Below are 25377 nucleotides of genomic sequence, written 5' to 3'. Positions count from 1 at the left end.
CTATTAAGAGACATTTTGTAGGTGTGATTCAATACTTCGCTGAGCACCTGGAAGGCTGTTAAGCGCTTCCTCGATGTGTGGTCCATTTGTGAGTAACAAAGCAACTGCCCTGTCTGCTTCACTCCCTTACGGAAGACAGAAGCACTTAATTCTCTCACTTCACTGTAACTCTTGCAAGAGGCATCCATTTCATTTATATTGCAAATATTTATAAGAGATATCAACCATTAATCTGCATCCTGCAGTTAAAGTCACCTGCTGACTGCAGAAAGGCAGCTACCCATAGCAGAAGCTGCATTTTTACTGTTTGTCATGAGAAAAAGGGAACTAATCAAAGAATTTGGGTATGGGACATGCCATCAACAGTACACCTTGTAAGAAAGAGAAGTTGATTTGTACAATGTCACTTATTGTGCGACCTGTTATCATAACAAAGGCAAAGCTGGCAACGTACTACGCTAAGTCAGCACTTGAGCTAGGAGGCACCAAGAACAAAATCAATGCAACTCCATAAAGCTTTCCTGCTCCTGCCCTGTAGTAGAGCAGGCAGGAGGTAGAGGAGAGCACTGTGGACCAGCAGTTGTATGACCCAGAGGCTGTGGAAAGCTGACATCCACATAAAAAGAGGGAGGGAGAGGGGGCTGGAAGCACTACACCGAGTTTTGTGCATTTTATGTTGCTAAAAAGCAGGACACGCAGTACCAGGGCTTGATACTGATACTACATAGTACTGCTAATCCTCTAGCTTCCCAATCCAAAGGATTTCCCTGCAATTTATGGTGAACTTCACTGAGCAAGAATGGCCTGGTCTAGGTGTCTTGCAGAGACTATCAAGACAAAAATTTATTTGTAGAAGACAATGTATAAACTAATTGGTTCTGAAGCAGCAGTGCTAAATTTGACGACAGAGCTTTCTTCGTGTCAGATATTTTTTCCCATGAAGTGAGATTTTTGCAAATACTGTTCAACAGAAATCAGGTTTTGACTTTTGTTATGACTTCAAACTATGCATCAGAAATGCAGCTTTCACTGGAAAAGGACAAAAACCAAGAGAACATTTCTATAAACAGACACAGCTTTCAGGGGAAAAAAAAGTCTTTAAATCTACAGCAATGCACTCGACAACTATAGTAAGGCAAAAGAATTGATACATCATATCACCTGCAACTACTACTCCAAAGAGTTACAGGTTGCTTTACTGGGTGCAGAAACATTGGACTAATATTGACGTATTTCTTTTATCTAGATTAGCCATTAACTGCAGCAAAGGAACACAGACAAGCTTGCCATGGCATATTTAAGAGATACACAATTGCTCTGAATGCCAGCTTTATTTGCTTTCACACGCTTCTGTAGGGAAGTGAGAACCAAAGTAGAAACCCTAGGCCTATTCCTTCTTGTGAGATGCTGTAGCAATACAGATGCAGTTCTAATGCAGTTAGTTACTGACATTCTAAAAACAAACTTATGTGAGCATGTGTGCAGTGCTGACATTCTCATCTCTACTTTGAGAACTAAAACAAAGAGAGTTGATAAGTCTGCTAACTAATTACTGCATATTAAACTTGGGTACATCTTCCAAAAAAAGCCAGATAAGCTTGTCAGCTCTGCAAAGTCACCAGAGACTTAACGACATTTTTTTAAGAATGGTGGTTTACCACAGCACCCTGGACAGAGTTTTCTCCTTGGATGGTCTGGTGGAACACAAGGAACCACAGACGTTCTCCCTTCTGCTGACACTGGGCTGATGCAGTTATATCGTTATATGCAGCAAATAGGGAAGGTGATGGCAGAAGACAAAGTACCACCGATTCATGCCCCACTGGCACTATGTGAAATGTGTTTTCAGAGGAATCCAAAAGGTGACATTCATCTCTAGGCAAAGGGCCAGCACAAAGCAAAGGTCCACAGAACTAGCTCAGAGTGGTGCTTAAATACATGACAGGCTCCACGGCACATAGAGGTGAATTTCACCCCCAGACTAAGGAAGGAATATTTGAAAGAGCCAATTACGAGTAAAAAGGAACCAGCAGGTCAGCAAGAACAGTATTTGCAGCAAAGCAAAGGAGCAGTAGGCTGCAAGAAGACTAGGTCAGGTCAGAAGGGAATGACAACAGTATAGAGGTCAAAACATTTCCTGTAGAAAAGGAAGAGCCAATGGAAAGACTATAAAAGAGACGAAGCCTACTGTTCCAGGGAGAGCCTTTGTGCAGATGACTTGGTTCTCATTTCAAAAACTCCAAGAGCCCTGGAGATCCAAATCCAATGTCCCCCTAAGTCACCAAATGTCTTTCCACTGACTTTGATAGTTTTTATTCATCCAGCTGAGACCAATGGCTTTATCATTGGTAATTTATCAAACAGCAAATGGAAAAGCTTCAGAGAGAGAAAAAATAGCAATGCAGCAATGCAATCATGCTGCTAAATTTGGCCTCAAAAGAGAATGCACTTGGCTGGAAAACCCTGTCTAACAGTTTTCAGGAAATGATGTTACTTCACATGGCAGAAAGACGTGTACTGCACAGTGCAGACTGCTGCAGCTTTTGATGGTGCAAATATAGCTTGACAAAAAATCCACTACTCAATGATCACCATTTTCTAGTGGTAACCACCCTTGCCCCACAGCAAGGAGCACACACAAGTTACTGCCAGTACACATAGAGGTTTGGTAGAAAAACTGGATTACAGCGTCTCTGCAATTTGGTAACATAATCTCCAAGCCTCAGGGGGAATCAAGTGATGAATGAGTCCAGGGGAGAACAGCACAGAGTGGCTGAACATCATCTTTCAGTATCATTCTGTACTTTGAAATAATATATTCTTCACATGCAAAAAAATAAAATCACAATACAGAGGAGCTTAAAAGGAGACTGGTATTTTCTCACAGGATTACTGACAGCAGGACATCAAAAACCACTATGGCAAACTCGCTTGGTCAGAAAACATAACTAACTCAAAAAATGTAGAAGAGATGTATTACTGAACATGAAAAAGGGAGTATTACATGAAAGTAGAAGTCACAGGTACAACTAATAAGGAGCATTTCCCTCTGAATTTGGCAATAAAGCCTCCGAAATCGGGGACTAACTATCTAGAAACGGACATACAAACCAACCTTGAATGATTCTGTTCATTTAGAAAGCACCAAAATGCAGTTTCCCTTTTAAAAATATATTCTCATACACATTTGGATGTTTGAAAGACATACTTATCATATCAAAATGTCATAGCAAACAATCCAAAGTGATGTATTAACTAAACATTAGCTTGGGTTTCAAGAAAAGTCAAACTGAGTATTTCAAATGTGGTGCTATGCCGATGGCATATTTCATTCTTCAAGTAGGAAGAGTCAGTAATATTTACTCTTTCTCACACCCTCCCAGTCAGCTAGCACGTGTTACTCTCTGACAGAACGAGCCTCTTGGATTGCCATTGTATCCAGGGTCGCTCTCGCTCCTTCTCAGTCTTCCAGATTAGGTCTCTACAAGATGATCTTAAGGAGACCTTGTTATTTGAAATGATGCAGATCTCTACTGTACCATCAGCACAACATGGCAATGCTGACTGAGTATGAAGTGAACTGTGTCTCCAGAGAAAAAAAGTTTTTCTGAAGCAATCTTTCTTTCAGATTTGTAAAAGAGTTTGTTATGCTCAACTGACTCTATTCTCTAAGCTTCCTAAGGAAGGGTTTAGTGTTTCCTTGCAATTCTTCCATTACAAAAAACAGGACAAATAAAAAAATACAGATTAGCCCACTTTGGTACGACAGTGTAGCTCAAAATGTTATAGGTGAAGCTCTAAAAGAAGTGTTTCACTCTAGAGTTTAGGGTCTGAATTTTATTCCTTGCAAACCCAGATCAGCCTCCTAAGTGGACCCAGAAGAGTCTGGTTCTGATTAACAGCAAAAAGCCTGTATTTTCTTGTAGTTATACTAAGATACTAGGGAGATAGTGTAAACGAACACAATCACAATTGTGATTTTGTTAATTTACATCTCTACTCACGTGGAAAACGGGTATACAAAGCGGAATATTGGAATGACGACTATAGTGTAAAAATGATAGGAAATTCCTTCAGAATGAATAAAAATGAGTAATTAAATATATATAGTTGCATAATGAAAAATTTTTCCTTGTAAAAATTAAACTTGTTGAAAGTACTGTAATTTTGATTTTAATTAAACTAATTCTTGTTAAGCCTGAACTACCTGTACCATTATTTAAACAAACCAAACAGCAGGCTATGGGAGCCAGCCCTCTTCAAACTGCAGTGATATGCTGAATTGGGAGGAAGACATCCTGCACTTTGCATGTCAACTCAGCCTTTAGAAATGACTCACAATGGCTTGTAATGAAACATGCATCTACTGTATTCTTTTCAGTCTTTAGGAATGTTGGTATTCACAATTTTCAAGAATAGACATTTTCTTTCTGTTATGCAGGAAAACTTCTATATTGTTACTCTGAGGCTTCAGTTTAGCTAGCAGGTTCCAAGAATATTTTCTTCATTCAGTTACTTCAAAGCTAAAAAATAATTATCTTCCCTACCCCCACCCTCAAGGGTGAGAAAAGAACAAAACAAAAAAGGCGCTTGAAAGAAAAATCAGTAGTTCTGAAACGTCAAGGGGTGTCGGATCAGACTCCCAAAGGAAGTCCGCACTCTGAGCCTTCTGAAAAAGATCTGATCTATGGCCACCCAAAGCCAATTCAGCAAAACACCCTTCACAGGATAAATCACTTCGTTTTGTACAAAAAATGTTTTAAAAACATCAAATGTTTTGTATAAGAAAAGCTTTCTCATATATTTCAACACTTTTACTATATATTTAATCAAAACACAAATCTTTTAAAAAATTTTTAAATAAAATAAAATACCATGAAGTTGAAAAGCAAAACAAAACTAAGGCTGATTTACCTAAATCAGGTTTTCCCATTTGCTGACTGACTCTTGATAAAAAACTAGAGATTTAAATCGCTTTGATTTATAAGAAATCACGCTGTTTCCCATAATTCTGGAATTAGCTGAAAAACTTTGCCTCACATACTGTTATTTATTTGCCTTATAAGCTAAAAGTATTATATGCAAAACAGATAGGAAAAAAACCAGATTTTTCTTTCTTATTCCACTGTACCCCAGCCACTCTTACTATCAAAATCAGTTAGAATAACTTGATTTCAAGTAGTGGATTCTTTTGCAGCGAGCCATAGCAGCCTACTAAATCAACAGCAACCAACCATGGAGCATGGCGCATTTAGCACGGTGGCAGCATTCACCTAATTGCCTATCACTAAAATTATTTTCAGATTTCATGCCACAGACACCAGCAAGGGCAGAAAACAGAGAGTAGCAGATCATGAGCATACAGGGTGTTAATGGATGAATTACACAGAGCGTGTAAGTGTTGAAGGAGATGGGGAGAGGTTGCGCACTCTGTGCGGCTTGGCTGGCAGGCTCCCACGCTCTGCCTGGGGCGGACCTCTGCCAAGCAGCTGAGGACAGCCCTGGGAACCTCTCCCCTCCACCCTCCGCACAAGCACACTGGCTTTCCTGCTGGCCCCAAGTTCACTCAGGCGACCTGAAACAGCCTCCACGATTGCTACACTGACTGTAAAAAATGATGAATTTTTTTCTTTTAATAGCTACTTTTAGTTATGAAACACTCAGAAACATTTAGAATATACTTCCTCGTGTCAAGCTTTTGTCCAAAATGAAGAAGATAAAATTACATGAACACAATGAGATCTTCACACATTCCCCTAATTCCACATTTCAGAATTACACTAAATATTGCTTGACAATAGCCACACTGCAAAAATGACTTGCACCATAAATCCATGTTATTGCTCATTACTTACCATGCTAGGGTTAAGGGACCTAGGCTAGGGCATTTAGAGCCATCCATACCCTTCTCTGTTTTAAAGTGCCAGAAAGACAACATGGATAGGAAACTCTACGAAAACTTCTTTCCACTGTACACCAGACAAAGAATTAGCAAAAAAGTAACTTCAACACTAACAGATTCTGTTGGTTATTAACAAGCAATTTCTGCCAGAGGCATTTAAGTAAGGACAATACATAAACTGAGATTAATATTTTGGTAAGCTTAACTACCAGCCTAATGCCTATAATGAGAAGTAATAAAGCAAACTAGTCATGTTGCTATATCAGTGATTTTTTTTTCCCCATTAAATATCGATGAGCACTTATATTCCCTTCCAATGCCAGTGGCAACTCATTTTATGAATGCAAATTAAATTTTAATTTTTATTCTTAGTGAATATTGGTTTTATGTCTCCGCTCTATATTATATGAAAACATAATACATTAATAGAAGTGCCTACCTTTTTCAGGAACCGTACTCCATAGGTAAATATATAAAGGTAAAATGTAAATCGCCACCTGCAAAAGGTACAATAGATTAACTCTAGGATACCAGGTTTACATACTTTGCAGAACAACACGTGATTTCTCGTAACACTGCCAACCCAACACACCCTGGTCATATTAACAGAAGCTGAAACAAATTTCGGTCTGGTTTTCTAAGGTTTTTGTTATAATGCATTGCGCTCAGCCACCTACTTTCCCCCACCTGCCATTATCCCTATGAAAACACAGCTAATTTCAATATAACATGACAGGAAAATAAATTTTTTTTAAGGATAATTAAGCTCTTAAAAGTTTCATGACAACTATCAAGACAGTAGAGGGCAGAGGACAATTAGCACCCCTACTGCAGGCAAGTTCACTTGTTACTTTTCACCAGCCTCAGGGAAAAGAGGCCAAGCCAGTCACCACCCCTTCCAAGAAGGAAAAACTTCAACCTCTTTATTAAGCAGAGAATTCAAATATGTCACAGAGTCACAAGAAACAAGGTTTCATTAGTTCTACTGCTCACATAACACTTTGTTTCTTCTGAAGACTGTATTCCCACTGAGGAAAGCACTTATTTACATGCTTACATCTTAATGAAATAAATGATAATTCAGTACTTGTTTAATTTCAAACATCTGTCCTGTGCTTCCCAGCTCCCTGGCTACTCTGCCTCTGTGTTTGAGAGGTTCTTAGGATTTCACTTGCTTATTTGGGACTTCATTTGTATGGCCTACCACCCAAGTGAGGAGTGTTAAAATTAAGCTGTTTGCAAAGAACTTTGATTTCCTGTTTAAAACTTGATGCTTGGAATTACAATCACTTTTGATACTTGAAAGTTATTGAGCAACTGGAGGAAAAGAAAGACCTACTGCGCTGCTTCTATATGGCCCAACTTCCTCACAGTACAATGATAACAAGAAAGTTTATTAAGCTTTCAGCAGGTAATGTTGGAGTGCTGCATATTAAAAATGGTCTTTTGTAAGGAAAAGCACCCCCCATAGGGAGCTATGGTTCTGTATGGCAGATTCTAGTGCTCCACTTTTGAGCACTGACACTGCCCTTCATTGACTCATACAGTGCAAGGAGTTAAAACAATCCCTCACAGAGTTTTCTTGTTTTAAAAATCTCCTCAGTATCACCTTTGTGGCACATTTTCCAAGCAAAATTTGTAACATAGTTGAGGACATCTGCAACATGCTGTTGAGTGATGCAGTATTCCATAGAGGAGTTCAAAGGCATTTGTAAGTATTTGAAATACGTTAGAAGTTTGGTTTTACATGATGTAACCCAGGAATTTCCCAGTCTGCACAGTTCTCTGAAGGACTTCGTTTGTAGTATTTGCTTCAGCTATCACCTCAGAAAATTAAAAAGCCCTTTCCCGAAACATGCAAATTCAAACCCACAGATTCTCCACTCTAACATTCCAGCCGTGCCCTGAGGTACTGCCACTGTCACAGATCTATGGTAAAACTATGGATTGCCCCACAAGAGAATTAGTGGAGATTCGCAAAAACGTTGGAGCCAAAAGCTGCGAGCCATCATGCGGGCCTGCCAGAGGCTATCCAATTGCTCCGACTGCTCAAGTGCTACAAAGATGATATGCACATGTAAGTATATAATAAAATATACTATTTCTTTTCTTTCTTCTTTTTTTCCCCAGCCCTTCCAAGCAAGTCTACTTGGGCTGAGCATTAAAAAGGCAAAGCAAGTCTCAGAACTAGGTGGTAGCCATAGTTGATCAAAGTGTTAACTTCTTAAAAAAAATTAGTAACATTGGTAGAAAAAACAGCTCATTCCTGATGAATGACATCCACAGAAAGCTATTCAACTAACTTCTGGCTCTATCAAACTGTGATAAAGAAAAATTCAAAATGAAGTCAGAATTGGCCCCGGGCATCTTTGTCATAATTAATCAGCTAGCTCTGGCAACAGCAGTGCTACAAAGGACTTCCCATTGCTCTGCATCAGGCAGCTGCCTTTTTTGTGGGCTCCAAAGGGAAATCCTGCCTGGTTCAGTAACCAGGTTGGAATCTCAATCTCATGCAAAGAAGTCCAAGCTGTTTCTCATGTTATTTTGCCACTACTTGTAGTTGGTTTATTGTTGTATTAACAGTGAAACTTCAACAGGCCAAGGTCAAATGGATAAATTCAAGAAGATCTGGGAGAAAGTTAAGTGTATTATTATACAGTAAGTAAATACATCTTGTTTAACTAGTTAAGTAACTATGTACAATACTGTTATATATTGCACATTAAGTACTACTTATGCACCTAAAATCAGTAACATCTGGAGATACTTCATTTGTAGCTTTTTAAATCTAAGGAAAAAAAAGACAATGTACCTAGACACTTGTTACATACAAATCAACGTACACTGAGAGCTGTAAAACCTACATTAAATTAAATCAACAGTTAAGACCATTTATAGAATAAAATGAGTGACATTTATGAGGCATTATATATAGTCTGATGAAACAGATGTACAACAAATGGACAAAATTAAGGGACATTTATTCCCATCAGCAGCTTCAGCTTTAAAGCCAGGAAAGACAAGAGTCTATCTGTAGCTGTCAGCTATGTGCTATCGGTAATTTAACTGCAGATTTACCTATAACCCTTTGCACAAGGTCACATACAGATCACGCTGCCTCTGAATCACACCAGGAATTGAATTAGCACTCAATTCTCTGCCTAGTTACCTACCTTGCTGCAGGGAACCAATAATCTAAAACCATGCTGAGGCTTTATTGGCATATGAGCAGCAGCCAACTTTCCTTCGCCTTCCACTTTTACTCAGTAGCCTAGTGGTAAGAACACTTGCCCAGACTTTGGAAAAATCTAGGTTTAATTTTCTCCTCTGTCACATCTCTCGCACACTCCTGAAGGGTTTGTCAGCCACAAAGTTATTATGTGTAGAACCACCTCTTCTGATGAAGCTGTCCTATGTAGCAGAAAATATTGTATGAATAGGGAGGAAGGCAAGAGAAGAAAGGGACTGGAACTAGGCTGTGAGCCTATGTAATTCACTCATGATCATCCAGACAGGGACAGAAGATAAAAGACAAATACATTTTGTGCAGAGTGGATCCAGCAAGATTCCTCCAAAAACGAACTCCCCATTCAGCTGTCTTGCAACAAACGCTCTATCTAATCCATCATTCACACTCTGCAGCATAGATCTCTCTATTCCTCTACTTTGGGTCTCATTGCAGCCCACTGATGGAGAGACACCAGTGGAAGGAAAGAGTTACAAGTAGGAATTGTGTACACTCAGAGCACAGCCAAGCGTCGAAATCACCTTAGTATTTTGGGAAATTTGACAAAATGTTCTTTCTCTCTGCATAGGACACCACAGAAGAGAAGACCTCTTTATTAAGTGTGAGGCTGTCAAGTCTCCTTCCCAAATGAATTCACACAGTGGTAGTTGATCAACAGAGGTCCTTGGTTAGACCCTGAGGAAGGGTAAATGCCTGCTCAGTGGCATAAGCCCTCTGTAATTTCCCTTCTGAGATCGTGTTCAGGGTCCTTTTGAAGCATCAGGAGCTCAAGCTAGAATTCCTCAGGTCATTGCAGACAGCTATTGTTAGGGTCACAGTTTGTTCCCTGCAATACCACAAGTAAGAAACTGTTCTAAAGTAGCGGTAGCAGAGCTCAATAAACTAAGAAAAGCAAGGCAAGATTTGTCTTAAGATATCTTTTGTCTGTTGCCCCTCCCCTGCCAGCTATATTCGCTGTCCTACTAAAACAACACAGTGGTGGCCACTGGGTGAAGCACCCCATTCTGGGTGGCTTCTGCATCAATTCACATTTAATTGAAAGAACACAGCTGAAGCTGCTCTGTTTAGTGACAATTAGCACTGGCTATCAGACATGAAACACTATCAGTCTGTTGTACAGAGACATAAAATGTGAATGACCCAAATATACTCAATAAAGTGCACTGCTTGAAAGAAATCTTAGGTTAATTTAAATCTGGACGAAACTGCTCAAAGAGCAAGCGTTCTGGAAGACTCCATCTGTCTACTCTCAATAACGTTCATGAGCTTCACGTCAGCCCTGCACTAAGATGCCTACGAGACTTCCCGTTTGAACTGGCTTGCGTCTGGTCTGCTTGAGCCCAGAATGAGCGAGCTCAAGTCTGTTTACATGTGGCCCCTCAGGCACATCCTTCAGGTTTCACAGGTGCTTATCAGGCTAGCTGTTGTGTTTCAAATATAGATGTGACATGTTACAGAGAAGGGTCGAAGTAAAAAGTGACTAATAACAGAAAACCCTTTTTTTTTTTTTCAAAGTGTTATCTTAAAACGAATACTCTAAAGCACTACAGGAGTGCAGCAACAGATCCAACTGCTCTTGTTCAACACATGCCTTCTTGATCCAGGGTACAGACAGAATTTCTTAACCTCTCAATCCTTTCAACTTTAGGCCACTAATGAAATTTTAAAGATGCTCCAGCACGATGCAGAACATTAAGACGACAGAAGAGTTGGAGAGCCTCTCCCAATTTATCTCATTTATCTAGTCATGCCCAATTCAGCAAAAACTATTTAAGTGCCTGTCTAACTTCAAGCACTTAAAAGTCAGCACATTGATTTCAGGCATATCCCTAACCATGCTGACTTTATCACACTGCTGAATGGTGGCCTTAAAATTTCACTCCAAATTTGTTCCAAAAATCCGACATTAATGAACTGAAGCAACTCCACACACACACACACACACACACACACACTTTGCCAAGCTCGACAGATTTGTCAGCTCTCTGTGTCAGAAAGATGCCCTCCTGCCTATGCACCTGCTGCCCAGCAGTGTTCAGCATGGGCACTCTCTCAGGAAAAGAGCCTTAGGTTGACAACTGTGAATTAAAATACACCAAATAGCTTGTAAGTCCATGGTGGAGCATGACTAAGTGATATATAAGGCTGGAAAGAAACAAGACCTCTCTGCCCCTGCAGTTTTCCCTTTCTTTCTTTTATTCTGTATTCAAGTTGTTCAGACAGGCTCTGAACACAGCAGCTGGAGGTGTACCCTGTCGCAGCTTGCCCTGTGCATGTGCTCGCACCAAAGAGCGATACCAAGCTGCTGGGCTGTGGCGAGGCAGCCGTTAGGCTGAGGCTGCGCAGGCCCTGGTGATGCCGTGGATGGGTGCCTGCATCCTGCCGCTGCGTTCGCCGCTCCCCTGGCAGCCGGAGGCAGCCACACAGCACTGCTATCCCACTTACACCTGCCAGGAGAGCCTTTAAACATTACTGCGTTATGAAGCAAGGTGTGATAGGTCATAAAAATATGTTTTGGTTAACAGCAATAGTTAGGGCTAACCCCAGTAAGTAAGGGGTAACCCCAGTATCAGTTGAGACTTACTTGTTCAGCTGCTGTATAGCACAAACGCCCACCTTGAGCTGCAGGTGCCGCTAAGGCTGCCCCGCGCACATGCCCCAGGCAGCACGTTCATCTCCCGCTCCTGTCGATGCTACAGCACAAACACAGCCTGTACACTGCAGCGGCTAGCTCCATTACCCCAAAGCTGACCCCTGCGTTTCTGCCTTTGCCAGCGCCCCCAGAACACGTGCGGATAGGCCTGCGGAGCCTCCTCTGCCTTGCAGCAATAACCCAGCCAGAATATATCCACTTTCCAACGCGCACACTGCTTATGGCTCATATGCTACCAGTGCTTGCGGCACAGCAATGATTTGCAAGGATGCACACTCATCCAGTGAGTTTTGACAAGCAAACAAGAAACATAAGAAATAAGCAATAAGAAATTAAAAACATAACGAACAGCCATTTTGCTTCCAGCATTTTAGCTGTTATCTACAGAAATGCTTTCTCAACTGATTTGCTACAATCACTACCACAAACAATAACCTAAGAATGCTACAGTTCAAAATGGTTAACATTAAGCAGTTCTAGAAAAACTCATATTCAGCTATTAGCCATGGGCTCATCACAAAGAAAGTGGCTTTCAGTACTTTTTAATCTGCTGATCCCTTAAGCTTTTCCCATGGAAATTCACTACAGTGAAGTTTCAGATCTGGTGTTCTCAGTTACCCTCTGCTGAACACGTGGAAGTGGCTGACAGTGCCCTGGGCTCAGCCAACCATGCACTGAAAGCCAACCTAAGTCTAACACAGACTCCAGAAGCACGCAGCCGAGTTGTTTTGGTTCCAGAAAAGTTCAGAGGGCTTGAACTGCAATCACGCAGTTTGTTCTTCCTTCATTTAAGTCCCCACTGCTTGACTGAACTGGGCTAGCATGTAGCACTCCTACTGCAATGGTTTGCAGAGACTGTGAGAGTGTTTTTGCTGCAATGATTTCCTATGGCTATGAAGAGTTACTATGAGAGCTCAAAGGAACACTTCTGAGCCTGAGCTTAAACAATACTGAATGCTGACTTCTTTTAAGGGGAAGCATTGCTAAACTCCCCATATTCCTACTATGACTTCAGGCAGTCTATGTTTTAAGTTCTATGTTACATTTTTCTGTTTCTCTACACACAGTACCAGAGCCCTCACTCTTCCAATTCACTGAAGGGGACTGAATGCAATTAATGCTGTTCCTGACATGGCTAAAAGTACACATTCTTACCAGCTGATTATGTTACTAGATGTCTAAGACATTTAGAGCATGGTCCCAAAACCATGAGACTCTGCAAACTTTTGGATCAACTTACTGGAATCCGTGACATTGCCTCCTGAACTATTATAGCTCCCATTTTAGGTAAAAAAAAGAAATCGTTTTTAGGCAATGAACCATATAAAAAAATACAAGAAAAATAGCATAGAAAAGGAAGGCTTAATTCATCAAAAACTTAAGAGGACTACTAGCACCTTAAATGTTTAATGGTCTCGCAAATTGAAACTTAACATCTTTGTACTGTATCACAAGTCTTGATCTTACAGAAGTAGCTTTTGCACAAAATTCTGCTTTCAAATCCCACATGGGAGAATTCACTTCATACTCTGTTTCATTCTACTCTGGGCAATCTTTCTGTTTTAAACCAATAACAGCACCTTATCACCCAGGTACGAGAACAATAGAGCTATGCCAATGCAAGCAGAGTCACCACTGAGCAGTTTCTGAAAAATGATTTTTCTTTTTTTGCCTTCCTTGATCAAAGCCCTAATACACACAAACAGTAAACACTGTATCTTACAGAAGACTTGGGGAATTGCGGTGGATAAGTTTTAATACTTGGGAGGCTATATCACTACTTAGAAGGATTAAGCAACAAATTGCTACCTTTGTTTGGGGCATCAGCTTTCTAAGGAATTAAGAAAATCAGAGTTCCAATTCTTTTCCAGGCAGTGCTCAAAATAAAACAGGGTGAAGATAATTTAATAACCTATGCGGCATACTTCCTGATATGTATGGATGTATGTTTGCACAGCAGACTTTGGCAGATAACTCCTGAAGAATTTCTGTTCCTAGTCCAATCTCAGACTCATGTCTGTATGTGTTTCAGATCATTGAAAACCCCAAAACAGAGCAGATGAGAAATTCAGTTAGCCTGCATGACAGCCCCATGGCATGTCTTGCACTGGTTCAGAAAGCAGGCAGAAATAAAATTCTACTTTGAACAGACCTCCACTACCCTCCATTAAATCTTTGCTTATTTTAGTTTTCGTTAACTAGTCTCATACAGAGCTGCAAGCATGACAAGGCATTTGCCATCACAGCAGCCTCACTGTTCCAATTTTCTGCCTCCCAAGATTTCTTTAATGATAATTTGCAGCATTTTTGCAGAGCCTGACAGATGCAATACAATACATAAAGATATTCCTGCTTAACTATCGTTAAGCAGAAGTTATTTGAGGAAGGAGATAGCTATAGACAGCTCACCATTCCCCAAGATATGCAAAATAGTAGGTACAATAAATTGAGAAATCTTCATTGCTCTTAAATTTTATGGCTTAAGATTTGGCTGTCTTCTGATTTTCCTCTTGGCTGCAGTTTGAAACAGTTATTTAATATTTAATATTACAGTGCCACTTGAGATCAGTACTGTCCTAAATCTGTATGCTCAAAATGCAGCTCTGAAAGTCTTAAGAGCAAAATTTAGTAGTGCAGAAAAAAAATGGAAGAGAAATACAGTACTAAATTTTGAAGCAATGCAATTTTATAAATAATAAAGCATGTTTATACAATTAGACCAGAAAAGATGCACAGTGTAACAGGTCTATTGGTAATTCCTTCTAGGTTATGTAGCCTCTGTTTAAGAGTTATGCAACTGTTCTCTTCTGACTGCTCCAAGGGCAACATGAAATAAACCCCTGATAGGGCCTCAGAGATCTAAGAGCATCACCAAACCTTGCCCTACAAAGAGGTAAGACGAGATCTCATCTGAAAACACACGGGAAAGCACATAGAGAACCCAGAAGTCACTGCCATGCACGCTTCCCTGTGCTCTGACTGACAGAACTACCTTCCCCCTTAACCACGTGCCATCAACAGAAGCTACATAAGCTTTTGAAAGGAAACAGGTCTTTCGAACCTGAATCTCTGCTCTCCTTTCTTGCTTGTAATCTCACAGCCCCCAAACAGCCACTCTCTGTACTACTCTTTTCCAGTTCTAAAAGAACAAAAACGTAAAATCTTCCAAACTGCATCTGCTTTTCATCAAGTAATGCTGTCCTAGCCATGATGGCCACTATATATAAGCAAAGCAACATACTGAGAGGTACTTACCTTCTTAAGACTGACTTGCTTTAGTTATTTTCATTTTTTCTTATGCTGAATGTACTTTCCTGTAGCATAATGTCATTTGCCTTGGACTAGTTTTTAGCCTGCTAAGGCATATCCGTTATCTTAAGGCATTGATCCCTTATTTCTACTGATCTCTTTAGGAGTAGATTAGGTAGAAGAGCCGTTTCTCAGTTTCTCTGAAGAAACTGCCCAACAATGTAGCATACTTAGAATTGTACTAACCAGTACACACTGAGTTTGCACACAGCAGTCACATGCCCTTGATGTTATGAGGTTATAAATCAGTCCCCTGGGGAGGATTTCCCATTTCTTCACGTTCTGTTACCTCCATTTCAGATGATAAACCTTGCTGTCTTCTAAGCAGTAGTAACAGTGTTGTCATAGCTGAGATAGGAGGATAAGCAAAGATTGTAAACTGTTCATTCAAACCTTGCTTTGTCCTTGATTTTATTTTCCCTTCTGCCTTTTGGAGAAGTGAGTTTGCTTTTAATCTTCTATATTCTCCCCTTTCCCTACCTTCCAGCCATGATTTGTTGCATCACAACTTTAGAAAAAAAACACTATCAAAGACTTGCAACAAAGATTTTGTTTTCTTAAAAAAAAAAATAAAATAATTTAGTATCTACCTTATCCTTCACTATTTCAAGTACACTGTAGAAACATGCCCAGAAAATTTTTGTAACACCTTTCATGCAAAAGTGCTGTCATCACACCAGTAACAGAACAAAACTTAAGAAGCCAGAACTCCAGCAAATTTAACAGGAAACATAAGCATAAGGAATAGTATTAAATATTTCAAAGCATAATTTCTGCAGAATCTTGTACTGAACATTTCCTGCATGATAGCCCTGACTTCAGCCATTTGCAGGACATGATCCCAGAATACTTAACCTGCAAGTAACTGTGCTTACGTGATGTGATACAGAAAGCAACGTAGTCAAATGCCTGTAAGGAAAAAATAATTAACACTGTGGAAGCTAACTCTCCTCTGTAATTCTGTGCCTTCGTGAACAGAGTCCGCGTATCCATAAAACGAAAGGTATTCAGACATAGTATAAAACTGTGTGACAACATATATGAGAGAGAGAAGAGAAGAAGAAAGACTTGCATGCCAATTCATTCATTGCATGCTGCACATAAAACAAGAACTTACTGCCACCGTACTTCAGAGAGCAAGCTATCTTGATACAGGTCAATTGACTAGCAACCTGTGAAGAAGCCATCATACTCAGATTTCTTTCTTGTGGCAGAGACTAAAACAAGGGAAGATAAGAAATCAGTTGGACTACTGAGTCTGTGTGGTTGGTTGTTACTTCCTATGGAAGAGGACAACCTGCTGCAAAAGGCATCGCCGGAGAGCTCCAGTAGGACAAAACCTGTGTGCATTTTTACACACAGTTGGCAAACACCATTTGCTAGTTCTAAACATGCAGAACAGCTAACAACTCTGAAGACAGCAAGAACAGAATACAAGCATCCTTGTAAATTAGGATTTTGTTCACCTCTGTCAGTCTCTTTCTTTTTTAAATGAAAATAAAAGTAGAACTTTGTGGATATCTGCATTTACTGGAGAACCAAAAATTTGTGTCTCACCTGAGAATGGACGATTTACTCTGAATCTGACAATAATTCCTCAGGAATAAATAGTTACTTGTGATATGTTTCATAAAATTATTAGAGTCTCAGTGAATGCATAAAAGCAATAAAAAGAGCAGAACACGTTGTGAAGGGGATAGAGGAAGAGAAATAAGTGTTTTTGCCATCTTCCCCTTCTGCTCAGCTGTTGTACTCCTAAATCCAACACCACAGGCGAAATAAAGAACTGACAAACACCATGAGGGTTTGAGGTCTTCACTACTAATCAATAACAAACATTTTACATTGTATTTGCTATTACCTCTACTTTGGCAAGAGCTGTTTTATTATTAGAAAATTACAGCTAACAGAAATAACCCCCCCCATAATGGTAATTTAGAAACAAGAGATATCAGTATCTGAAATCCACCACATGGGAGAGATCAATATCAAAGACAAACACACTAACAAATGGTGAAGGGAAAAAAAGCTTCAAGCAGAACCAGAGAGTTGAACTGGGAGAAGTCCCTGTGCTGAAATCTCAGATGATTCTCCCCCAAACCATAAAGAGTCAGTTTTCAAGCCCTGTGAATCCCATCTACTAAGCATCAGAAGCCGTCTTGAAGTCCGCAGCATCCTAGAAAGAGCCTTCGCATTTGTGGCTGTACATCCCCCACAGCTCTACTGAAAAATCTCCTGTCTGTCTGTATGTTCTTTCACTTCTAAGCCAACTATCTGCAGTGTTCAGCAAGTTCATTTAAAGAGGAGGCTGACAGAAGACAGTCAACCTCTTCCGCAATCAAGAGCCAGACACCTCAAGGTGCATTGCCTGTAACAAACAAACAGCTAGTGCAGTCTTTGCAGCTTTCCCTTAGTGGTCTTTAATCGTTATATTGTGGCTGTAATTTTGAACTAGTGTTCACATTAACTAGAACTTAGGGAAGGATTATTTAATTTCCATAACATAAAATAATGATGAGCAAACACAAACCACAAGAGAAAGGAAATCTAGTTAATTTATAACAACCTTGTTTAATGTGCAATGATAATGTTAAGTGATGGTGCCTTTGCAGGACCAGCAGATGAGTTAATTTAAATTTATTAATTGTGTTAAAAACTGTGTCACAGAAGGCAGGATGAAGAGGGAATTCAAAGTTTTAAGTAATCCAATTTGAGGGAAGAGGGGAATTTCATAAGATGTGAAATGAAAAGTGCTTACAGCATAACCTAAAAACATGGTGAACATAATCTGAGGACATAACATAGACATCTCTGCCTGTTTGCTCCAGCAGAACAGCTAGGAAAGAGGGCTGGTGATTCTTGACACTTAACCAATGTTTTAATTTCCCCCTAATCCCACGTTTGGGCACAGAGATTTCCTGATGCCAGCTGGGGCGGAGGGGCAGGGGGGAAGAAAACCTGGAGACCATAGACCAGATTCATACATAAGCATAGCCAGTAAGGTAGGAAAGGGGAAACTCCTAACACTGCCCAACTCTGGGGTCTGTTTCATACCAGCCCAGAGTTAATTAGAATCTCTTTAGCAACATACTAAGAAGTTATAAGGAGTTGTAAGTTATAAGTAGTTACAAATTATACACCCACTCTCCCCTTTGCCAAACAGTTCTGCTTTCTAATGCAGTGGGATAGCAGGGTAACAGCAGAGCCAGACCCAATATTTTACTAATCAAAATTGAGAAATAATTACAGGAAAAGCTTCTATAAAGGGCATGAACATATGAATAGGAGCAGCTGTTCAATGGAAAAGTATTATTTCTCTCAGTCATCGTTAACCTAAGCATTTGATGTCTGTGTAGAGCTGAGAGCAGGAAGAGATGCACTAAGAGCATCCCATGGCATACCATGCTCTGCTTCCCAGTCCTCCCACCCTGCCAAATCAGAATGGGCCTGGCTTCTGCAGCAATTCCTTTCCTTCTCCCCTCTACTGCACCAAAGCCTGAGCTTTCACGTTTGATGTAAGTCCTATCAATGTCTTCCCCATCTTTCCTTCCTGTTGCTCATGTGCATACATATCTTCCTGCCCAGCCACAAGCAACACTCTTCCAGCATGTTTATGTGACTGTGTTATGACACACATCAGAAAATTTGACTGAAAAGCACCCTATGTTATTATGCAGGGCAACTTTTAACCCCAACAAGTATCCTGTGCTGCCTTGCTAAACAGCTGTATAGCCAGCTGTCTGGCACAGTGCAGGGCAAATGTGAAGGTCAGGGACAGAGGAGGTCAGGGAAGTGGCCATTACCGCTTCATACAGCAGCAATGCTAGCCCATGCTGCTAACCTACGGGCTGAGCCAGCCTGTGCAAGTAAGCAACAGGCCAGTGAGAGCATCAGCACAAAAGCACATAACAAAAATGTAGAAGAACGTATAATTAAGCTACATAAGCCAGCCTTTCCACCAAAGAAATGTGAATAGTCCGCAGCCTGAGAATACAGATGCTCAAACAGGCAAACCTGGAGGCTTAAACCCACAGCAAACCATGTTGTAGCAGCCGGGTGTAACTGCACAGACTGTGCATTTGGAAGTGTGAGTGCTGAGCAAGCTGTGAATTGGAAAGGAAGTATGTGCAAGATGTTTAGACCTAATTCATCAGAGAGCAAGCGTTAGGGCAGAATTAAAATTGCTTTCACAGGCTCCACTGTGTACTCATGACTTTAAAAATCAGGACAGCTTGTTTTGCCAACCATTAACTTATTCATGTGTCCAGGGCCTCAGGCTACAAATTCCTATATTTTATGTAACGCAAGGCAACAAGTACAGCCTTAACCTCTTTCTCTTTAAGCAGGGAAACCATCAGTGAACTCAGCTCTGAATGACTTCATATGAAAAAGAGTATTTACAGTAGATGAAAAAGCTTTGTCAATATGCTTCTGCACTGGCTTAATATGTGGCTTAGAGAGAAACATTAATTCAAGTCAGCCTATCCTGATATCAGAAAGAATCAGAAATTTTACAGAGCTATTTAATGCAATTCTCAAGGAAAAACACCTCACCCTGATGTAAAATGGAGCAGGACTTCTGTCTTAGCTTGATACACCCATTCATGACTCTATGTCTTTTTGCATACCATTAGATTTCCAGGCACACCAGTCTCAGTAGAGCTGCCTCGTTCTCTTTTACCTTACACTGAGGCCTTGCGTTCAGGCACATCTCTCTCTGTTCCTCCTCTGGGATGCCAACAGATGTAATGCTCTATAGGTCCTTGAGTGTATCAATCCCAGAGATGTAAATTATACAGTGCTACAACTGATAAAAAAACAGAACCTTACATGCTTCCTATAGATATCAATTTCAAGATTATCTTCGCTACTTTCTACATTTTAGTTGCCTCTTGCTAGATGACTTCGACTAGAGTAACCTTTCTGGCCTCCATGACTCACGTCCACATCCCTACTACCTGGTAATAATAAATTCTTCTTGTTCTCCTGTGAAGGTCACATCTTTCCTGCTCTAGAACAATTTCATAGATACCAACTCCCTCCACATCTCACTGAAAGTCTGTGTCTTCCTTCTCCAAGTTGCTTCACAAATCTGATTCTGCCAACACCTCAGCTTACTCCCTTCTTCATCTTTCATTCCATAAATGCTACTTGCTTTCATGGGTCTTTTGTTCCCTCCCTCCATACTCCCATTTTGGCACGTACGATACCATACAGCTACAGAAAGATTAGTCTTCACAACCAGTTTCTAAGCAAACTATGGATATAATCTATTTGTCAGCACAATACTGAATACTCTGGTTGTCCAAGTAAATACAACCCTCTCTTTAATTACAAATTAGTGCTGAATTATTGCCCCAGGAGGACAATAACTTCCATGAAAAAAATATGAAAGTCCTGTTTAATTACTCAGGGTGTGAAAAACTATTTTGAATATTCAGTTTTGAATATGCGCCTTTTCATTTTAATTGAATATATCCTGGTTCTTGCACTATGAGATAGGCAATTGCTGTTCTCCTCCCTTTATTTTCATTATACAAGTTAATATTTCTGCAGGCTTTTATCTTGTACTAAGGTGACCCTCTCCCTCTTTTTCTTCTGTTGTCTGTCTCCTGCACCATCCTTTTAATATCTATAGTCACTACACTTTTCATGTTATATTTAATGAATTCTGCTATTTAAAAATGGCAATGGAAGAGTTTAGTCTGCTCACACCAATCTAGACAGTAGACTGGGGAGTTCAATGGTCACAGACAAACCCGCTCTACAGACTTCACCAGGAACAGTTCTATTCCCTTCAAAAACAGCTTTGCCTGACTAACGTAAAAGCTAACCTTTGTCATTGTCCCCCTGCCTTACACTAATACTATCATTAAATCCATATCATCTGACATGTGAATCTTCGCTCATACGTTTCATAGAGTTTAAGGCTGCAAGAGACCAACTAGTTCGGACTTGATCATGTCCGCAGGGCTCAGGGCAAGAAGCCCGGCTAGCTCGCGCCCAGGCTCTCCTTTACATCCGTTGGAAACACTCATAACCCCGAAACATATGATCTTCTGTTACCCCCCTCCTTTTTTTCCCCCTCCAAGAAAGATTGATGTTTCTCAAATACTGAGAGGGCTGTATTATAACTTGCCAGAATGGTGTTTTTATAGCCTGACATCAAACATCTGTTGCATGCCTTAGGAAAAATGTGGCAGCACTAGCCCTCCTCAGATAACAAGACTGTCTCAGCTTGAAGAACCACATCTGGCAAGTTTTGTATCCATATCACCTGTCTGGAGCAGACCCTGGAGTGAATTTCATTTCAATGAATCATCCTTTCAATAGTCTGCATTCCCTTTTGGCAGTAGGTAGTAGCATCATGTCAGAAGGAAGCCCAGCAGCAAATCGGTATTCATGAAGCACGGACCATTGGCGACGAGACCCCTTGGGGCAAAACAGAGCAAGACAGTGAAGCTGCACCCTGATTTTCTAGCTTTTTGCCATTTTGAAGGCAAAGATAGGGTTTTTTAATTAAATGAAAGCTGCAAATTTCAATTTTCTATTTTTAAAAAGACACAACATCATGAGAATTATAACAGAAGAACCTCATAAGATCCGATAACACCAAGAACCCACTTTTGTCATCAGTTGTCCTTTCACTAGCATTTCTTCTACCTTACATCACATGTCAGGTTTATGTGGTTAAAAAAACAAGCAAGACTACCCCTCTTGATATACGGGCACTTTAAGGCTACTTAAGAGTCACTAATTTACATTATCTATATGGCAAACTATCTATAATAAATCTATATGGTATTAGGATTCATTGGAGACATGAAGTTCCCTTATCTTTCAATGGAAAGGTAGTACTGGTTACACGACATCCAGAAGACAGAGAGGAAAAAAAAATAAAAAAATCCTTCCCAGACATCATTAAAGTAGTCTTTACTTCTGATAAAGGCTTATACAACAGCTTGGGTTGCTACACAGCACATTACTCCCACTAAAACTGCTCTTCTCTTTAAAGAGCCAGGCACAGCTGCCAGAATGCCCCATCAGCTTTGGATCTACGGAACAGAGCAGAGCAGCAGTGGAGAGATTCTGCGTCATATATGCTAGGTAGTAGGGAGGAACAGCCACTCCTGCTCCACGGAAAACAGCAGAGGAAATTGAAGAAAATTTTATAGTTCTATGACTGTTGAACAGCAGTTGTCATACAGTCCTGTCATGTCATGGTTAATTAACTATTAACTAGAACTTGTCTCCTTTGTGAAGACTGGTCCAAAAGATAAAAAGTCTAATCTCTGGGCTAAATTCAAAGGTCAGCTTTCAGGCGGAGTTATCCTAACTCCTGTCTATAACCCCTCACAAATTTCCTTACCCACAATCCTGAGTTTGAGTCTTTGTTTTGTGGGGAAGGGATGTAGGGGGTCCATTCTTTAAGGGAAGAAGAAAGACGTTTTAAGACTGGTAACTGGATAAATGGCTTCAGTGGCCCCATCATTATAGTGAATGGCCACCTCAAGCGTTGTCAGACACATATTCACTATCAGATCTACGCCATGTGCACATTAAATATACGCACATCAGTTGCATCAGCAGCAACTCATCTGTACTTGCTAGGTGAATCCTGCCCCAGAGATTTAAAAAAACTTGGAAAATTAAGTTGTCTTGCCAGTGACCAGCAAGATGAAGGGAAAAAAAGTCAACCAGATCCCAAATCAGCTTGAAATCAGAGTAATAATTCTTTAGCCCACACTATCGCAGAAGGCGTTCCCGGCCCCCAGTAGGTCTACACATTCAGCCAGTTTACAAATTCAATGTACCCCTGAAGCATGCAACAGCCTGAGAAGCTTCCTAGGAAGAAACCACAGGGTCATCAGTGGAAAGACTCCGAGTCATCTTAAATGTCTACAAATACAAAAAGCCGCACAGCCTATAGTGTTAGGCCACCTGCAAGGAAGGTAAATGTGCTCTGAAGATTTCTCTAGAGCACCAGTGACACCCAAGTATGCCAGCTAAAGCAATCTAGAGCCAGCTTCACCACGCTCCAACAATAAAATAATATGGCCAAGCAGCTAATCTGGTCTCCAGCAGCCCTTTAAAGATACTCCACAGAGCGTGGATGCAGGCTCACCTGCTAGAATGGATCCACCCGAGGAGGATTAGAAAGGGAAGGCACAACAGAGCCTGGATACAGAAGCACATGATCGGTTGCCTGTAGTTACTATAAAACTAAAACTGTTGCACTTACAATAATGGCTCAGGTCCTTCCCATTTCAGACATATACTTTGTATTCGCACTCAGAAAGCAGAGTGACAGCCACTTGCCCCAGAGCTAGCAGCACTGCTTTGCCCCAGAGCTGGCAGCACTGCTTTATAGACTCATTCCCTTGTTCTCTTTTCTGATTATGAAATACTGCATAGGACTCCACTGCATGTCACACTGAGGCAGCAGAAAATTTGTATTGACAAATCAGAATTAAACGGATCCATAATACCATTTACCACATATTTTGGCTTGCATCTCAAAGATCATTGTATTCAGCAGTATTTTAGTGGCAGACTTAAGAGGGCTGGAGGCTATTCAAAATTCAGAGCTAGAAGCTTTTTGACACCCATTTATTTTCTAGTGCTTTACTGCAGCATAGAAAGCAATGCGACTGGTGAACTCTTTTAGGCACTTTGTTAAGATTTGTATCACCACAGTTCAGAATTTTCAAGAACCAAGCAGCTGTCTCACTTTTTTCCCTTGCAGGGTTATTTTTCCACTACTGTTTTGTGGGAGAGTATTATTTTGCTAGTCAAGAAAAGCAATAAGGCCAAGAATTTGCAAGCTAGGCATAAGAATTTCACATGAATGTGTATGATAAGTGAAAAAAATATTTTGTGTGTGTAAATATGTATATATGTATATATATACACACACACACACACACACACACACAGATACATATACATACACAAACATAAAATCTCCCCAAAAGAAATGCGCATAAACACATTGTCACTTCCTCAGGAAAAGAGTATGTTCTGGCTAGGAAGCAAGAGAATGACTCTCTTTTTTTCTCCTATATCAAAAATAAAAGACACCCCACTTACAGATACTTTAGTATCCAAACTTCCTCTAGAGAAGAATGAAAAAAAATCTTTCGCTCTTCAGCCTGCAGATTTCCATGTTTTCACATACAGACTGCTGCATAAACTCAAAAAAAAAAGAAAGAAAGAAAGAAATCTTTTGACCATATGTATCTGTCAGCTACTCCTTGGAAACCACGTAAATATCTCTAATAAGCAACTTACTTCCATCAACATAGTCACAGGACAGACAAGTCATGAGCCTGATGGCACTCCAAAGTCTCAGGCTGATAACTCAGGGCTCATAGGCTTTTTCCCTTTGCTCCAGACAAGAAAGCAGGGTACCAAAAAAAAAAACGCAAAAGAGACACACACACACACCTCCTACGTACTGATAGTGTGACCAGCAGCAAAATACAGTGACACGGGGAAAAACCTGGAAATGTTTTGGGAATTTCCACTTTGGCTTTCAGACATTGGATATATTAACAAAAATATTCTTGGGTCCTAAATTCTACCTGGCAGCCAGAAAAGTCACTATTCATGCCTTTCTGAGCATTACACTCTCCCAGTCATCCCCAGCTTACCCCGAAATCCTTTCCCCATTCTCACTTTCAGTTTCTTCCCTAGCTTATTTCGTGTCCGGAATTCCCATTACACTATATTCAAATGCAGTATGCCTCCTTGAAACATTTTTGGGAACTGTTCACTGGTTTTAAATTAATGGCTAGACACTGATTTTTTTTAAATGCGCTTCTGTGCTAGAACTGTGCCCCAGTACAGTCCTTAGAACATTTGGTCCAATTTATGTCACCTGTCTATAAATAGATTTACAGACCTCTGTGAAAACAATTTTTAGCCTTGTATAGTACTGCAGATGCTCTCCATGAATAACACAGTAATAATGTCAGCTTCAGAAAAGAGTGAAGGTAATACCCTTTCTGTGTTTTCTCACATGCTGCATACTTACGGAGCAGAGCACAAGGTCTTTATCCTGCGCTTGCTAAGGAGAAAGAATGTCCTTCCTTGATGTCAGGCTGAGCCACGGGGGGCAGAAAGAAAAAACAAAAACAACAGAAATACATGGCAGTAAAAGTAATTCGTACATACAGTTTACCTCTTTCTCTTCTCCTTTATGGATCCACATGGATCTGCCATGTGAGGAAAGTACCATAACTGCCAAAACTCCCACAAGTGAAA

The 25377-nt window shown here is 40.4% G+C and overlaps 1 protein-coding gene across 4 annotated transcripts in view; it reads right to left on the bottom strand.

Annotated features, from left to right (window-relative positions):
* Nucleotides 1-25377, bottom strand: part of CERS6 (ceramide synthase 6) — a 135197-nt gene that overhangs the window by 61090 nt on the left and 48730 nt on the right. For all 4 annotated transcript variants that reach the window (XM_026094003.2, XM_026094009.2, XM_026094017.2 and 1 more), the window contains exon 4: nucleotides 6342-6399. In XM_026094003.2, the coding sequence (XP_025949788.1) occupies nucleotides 6342-6399 (58 nt within the window). The remainder of the gene's footprint in view (nucleotides 1-6341; nucleotides 6400-25377) is intronic.

The sequence above is a fragment of the Dromaius novaehollandiae genome, chromosome 7 (assembly GCF_036370855.1).
Source record: "Dromaius novaehollandiae isolate bDroNov1 chromosome 7, bDroNov1.hap1, whole genome shotgun sequence".
NCBI lineage: Eukaryota > Metazoa > Chordata > Aves > Casuariiformes > Dromaiidae > Dromaius > Dromaius novaehollandiae.
This window is presented reverse-complemented; position numbering and strand designations above follow the sequence as displayed.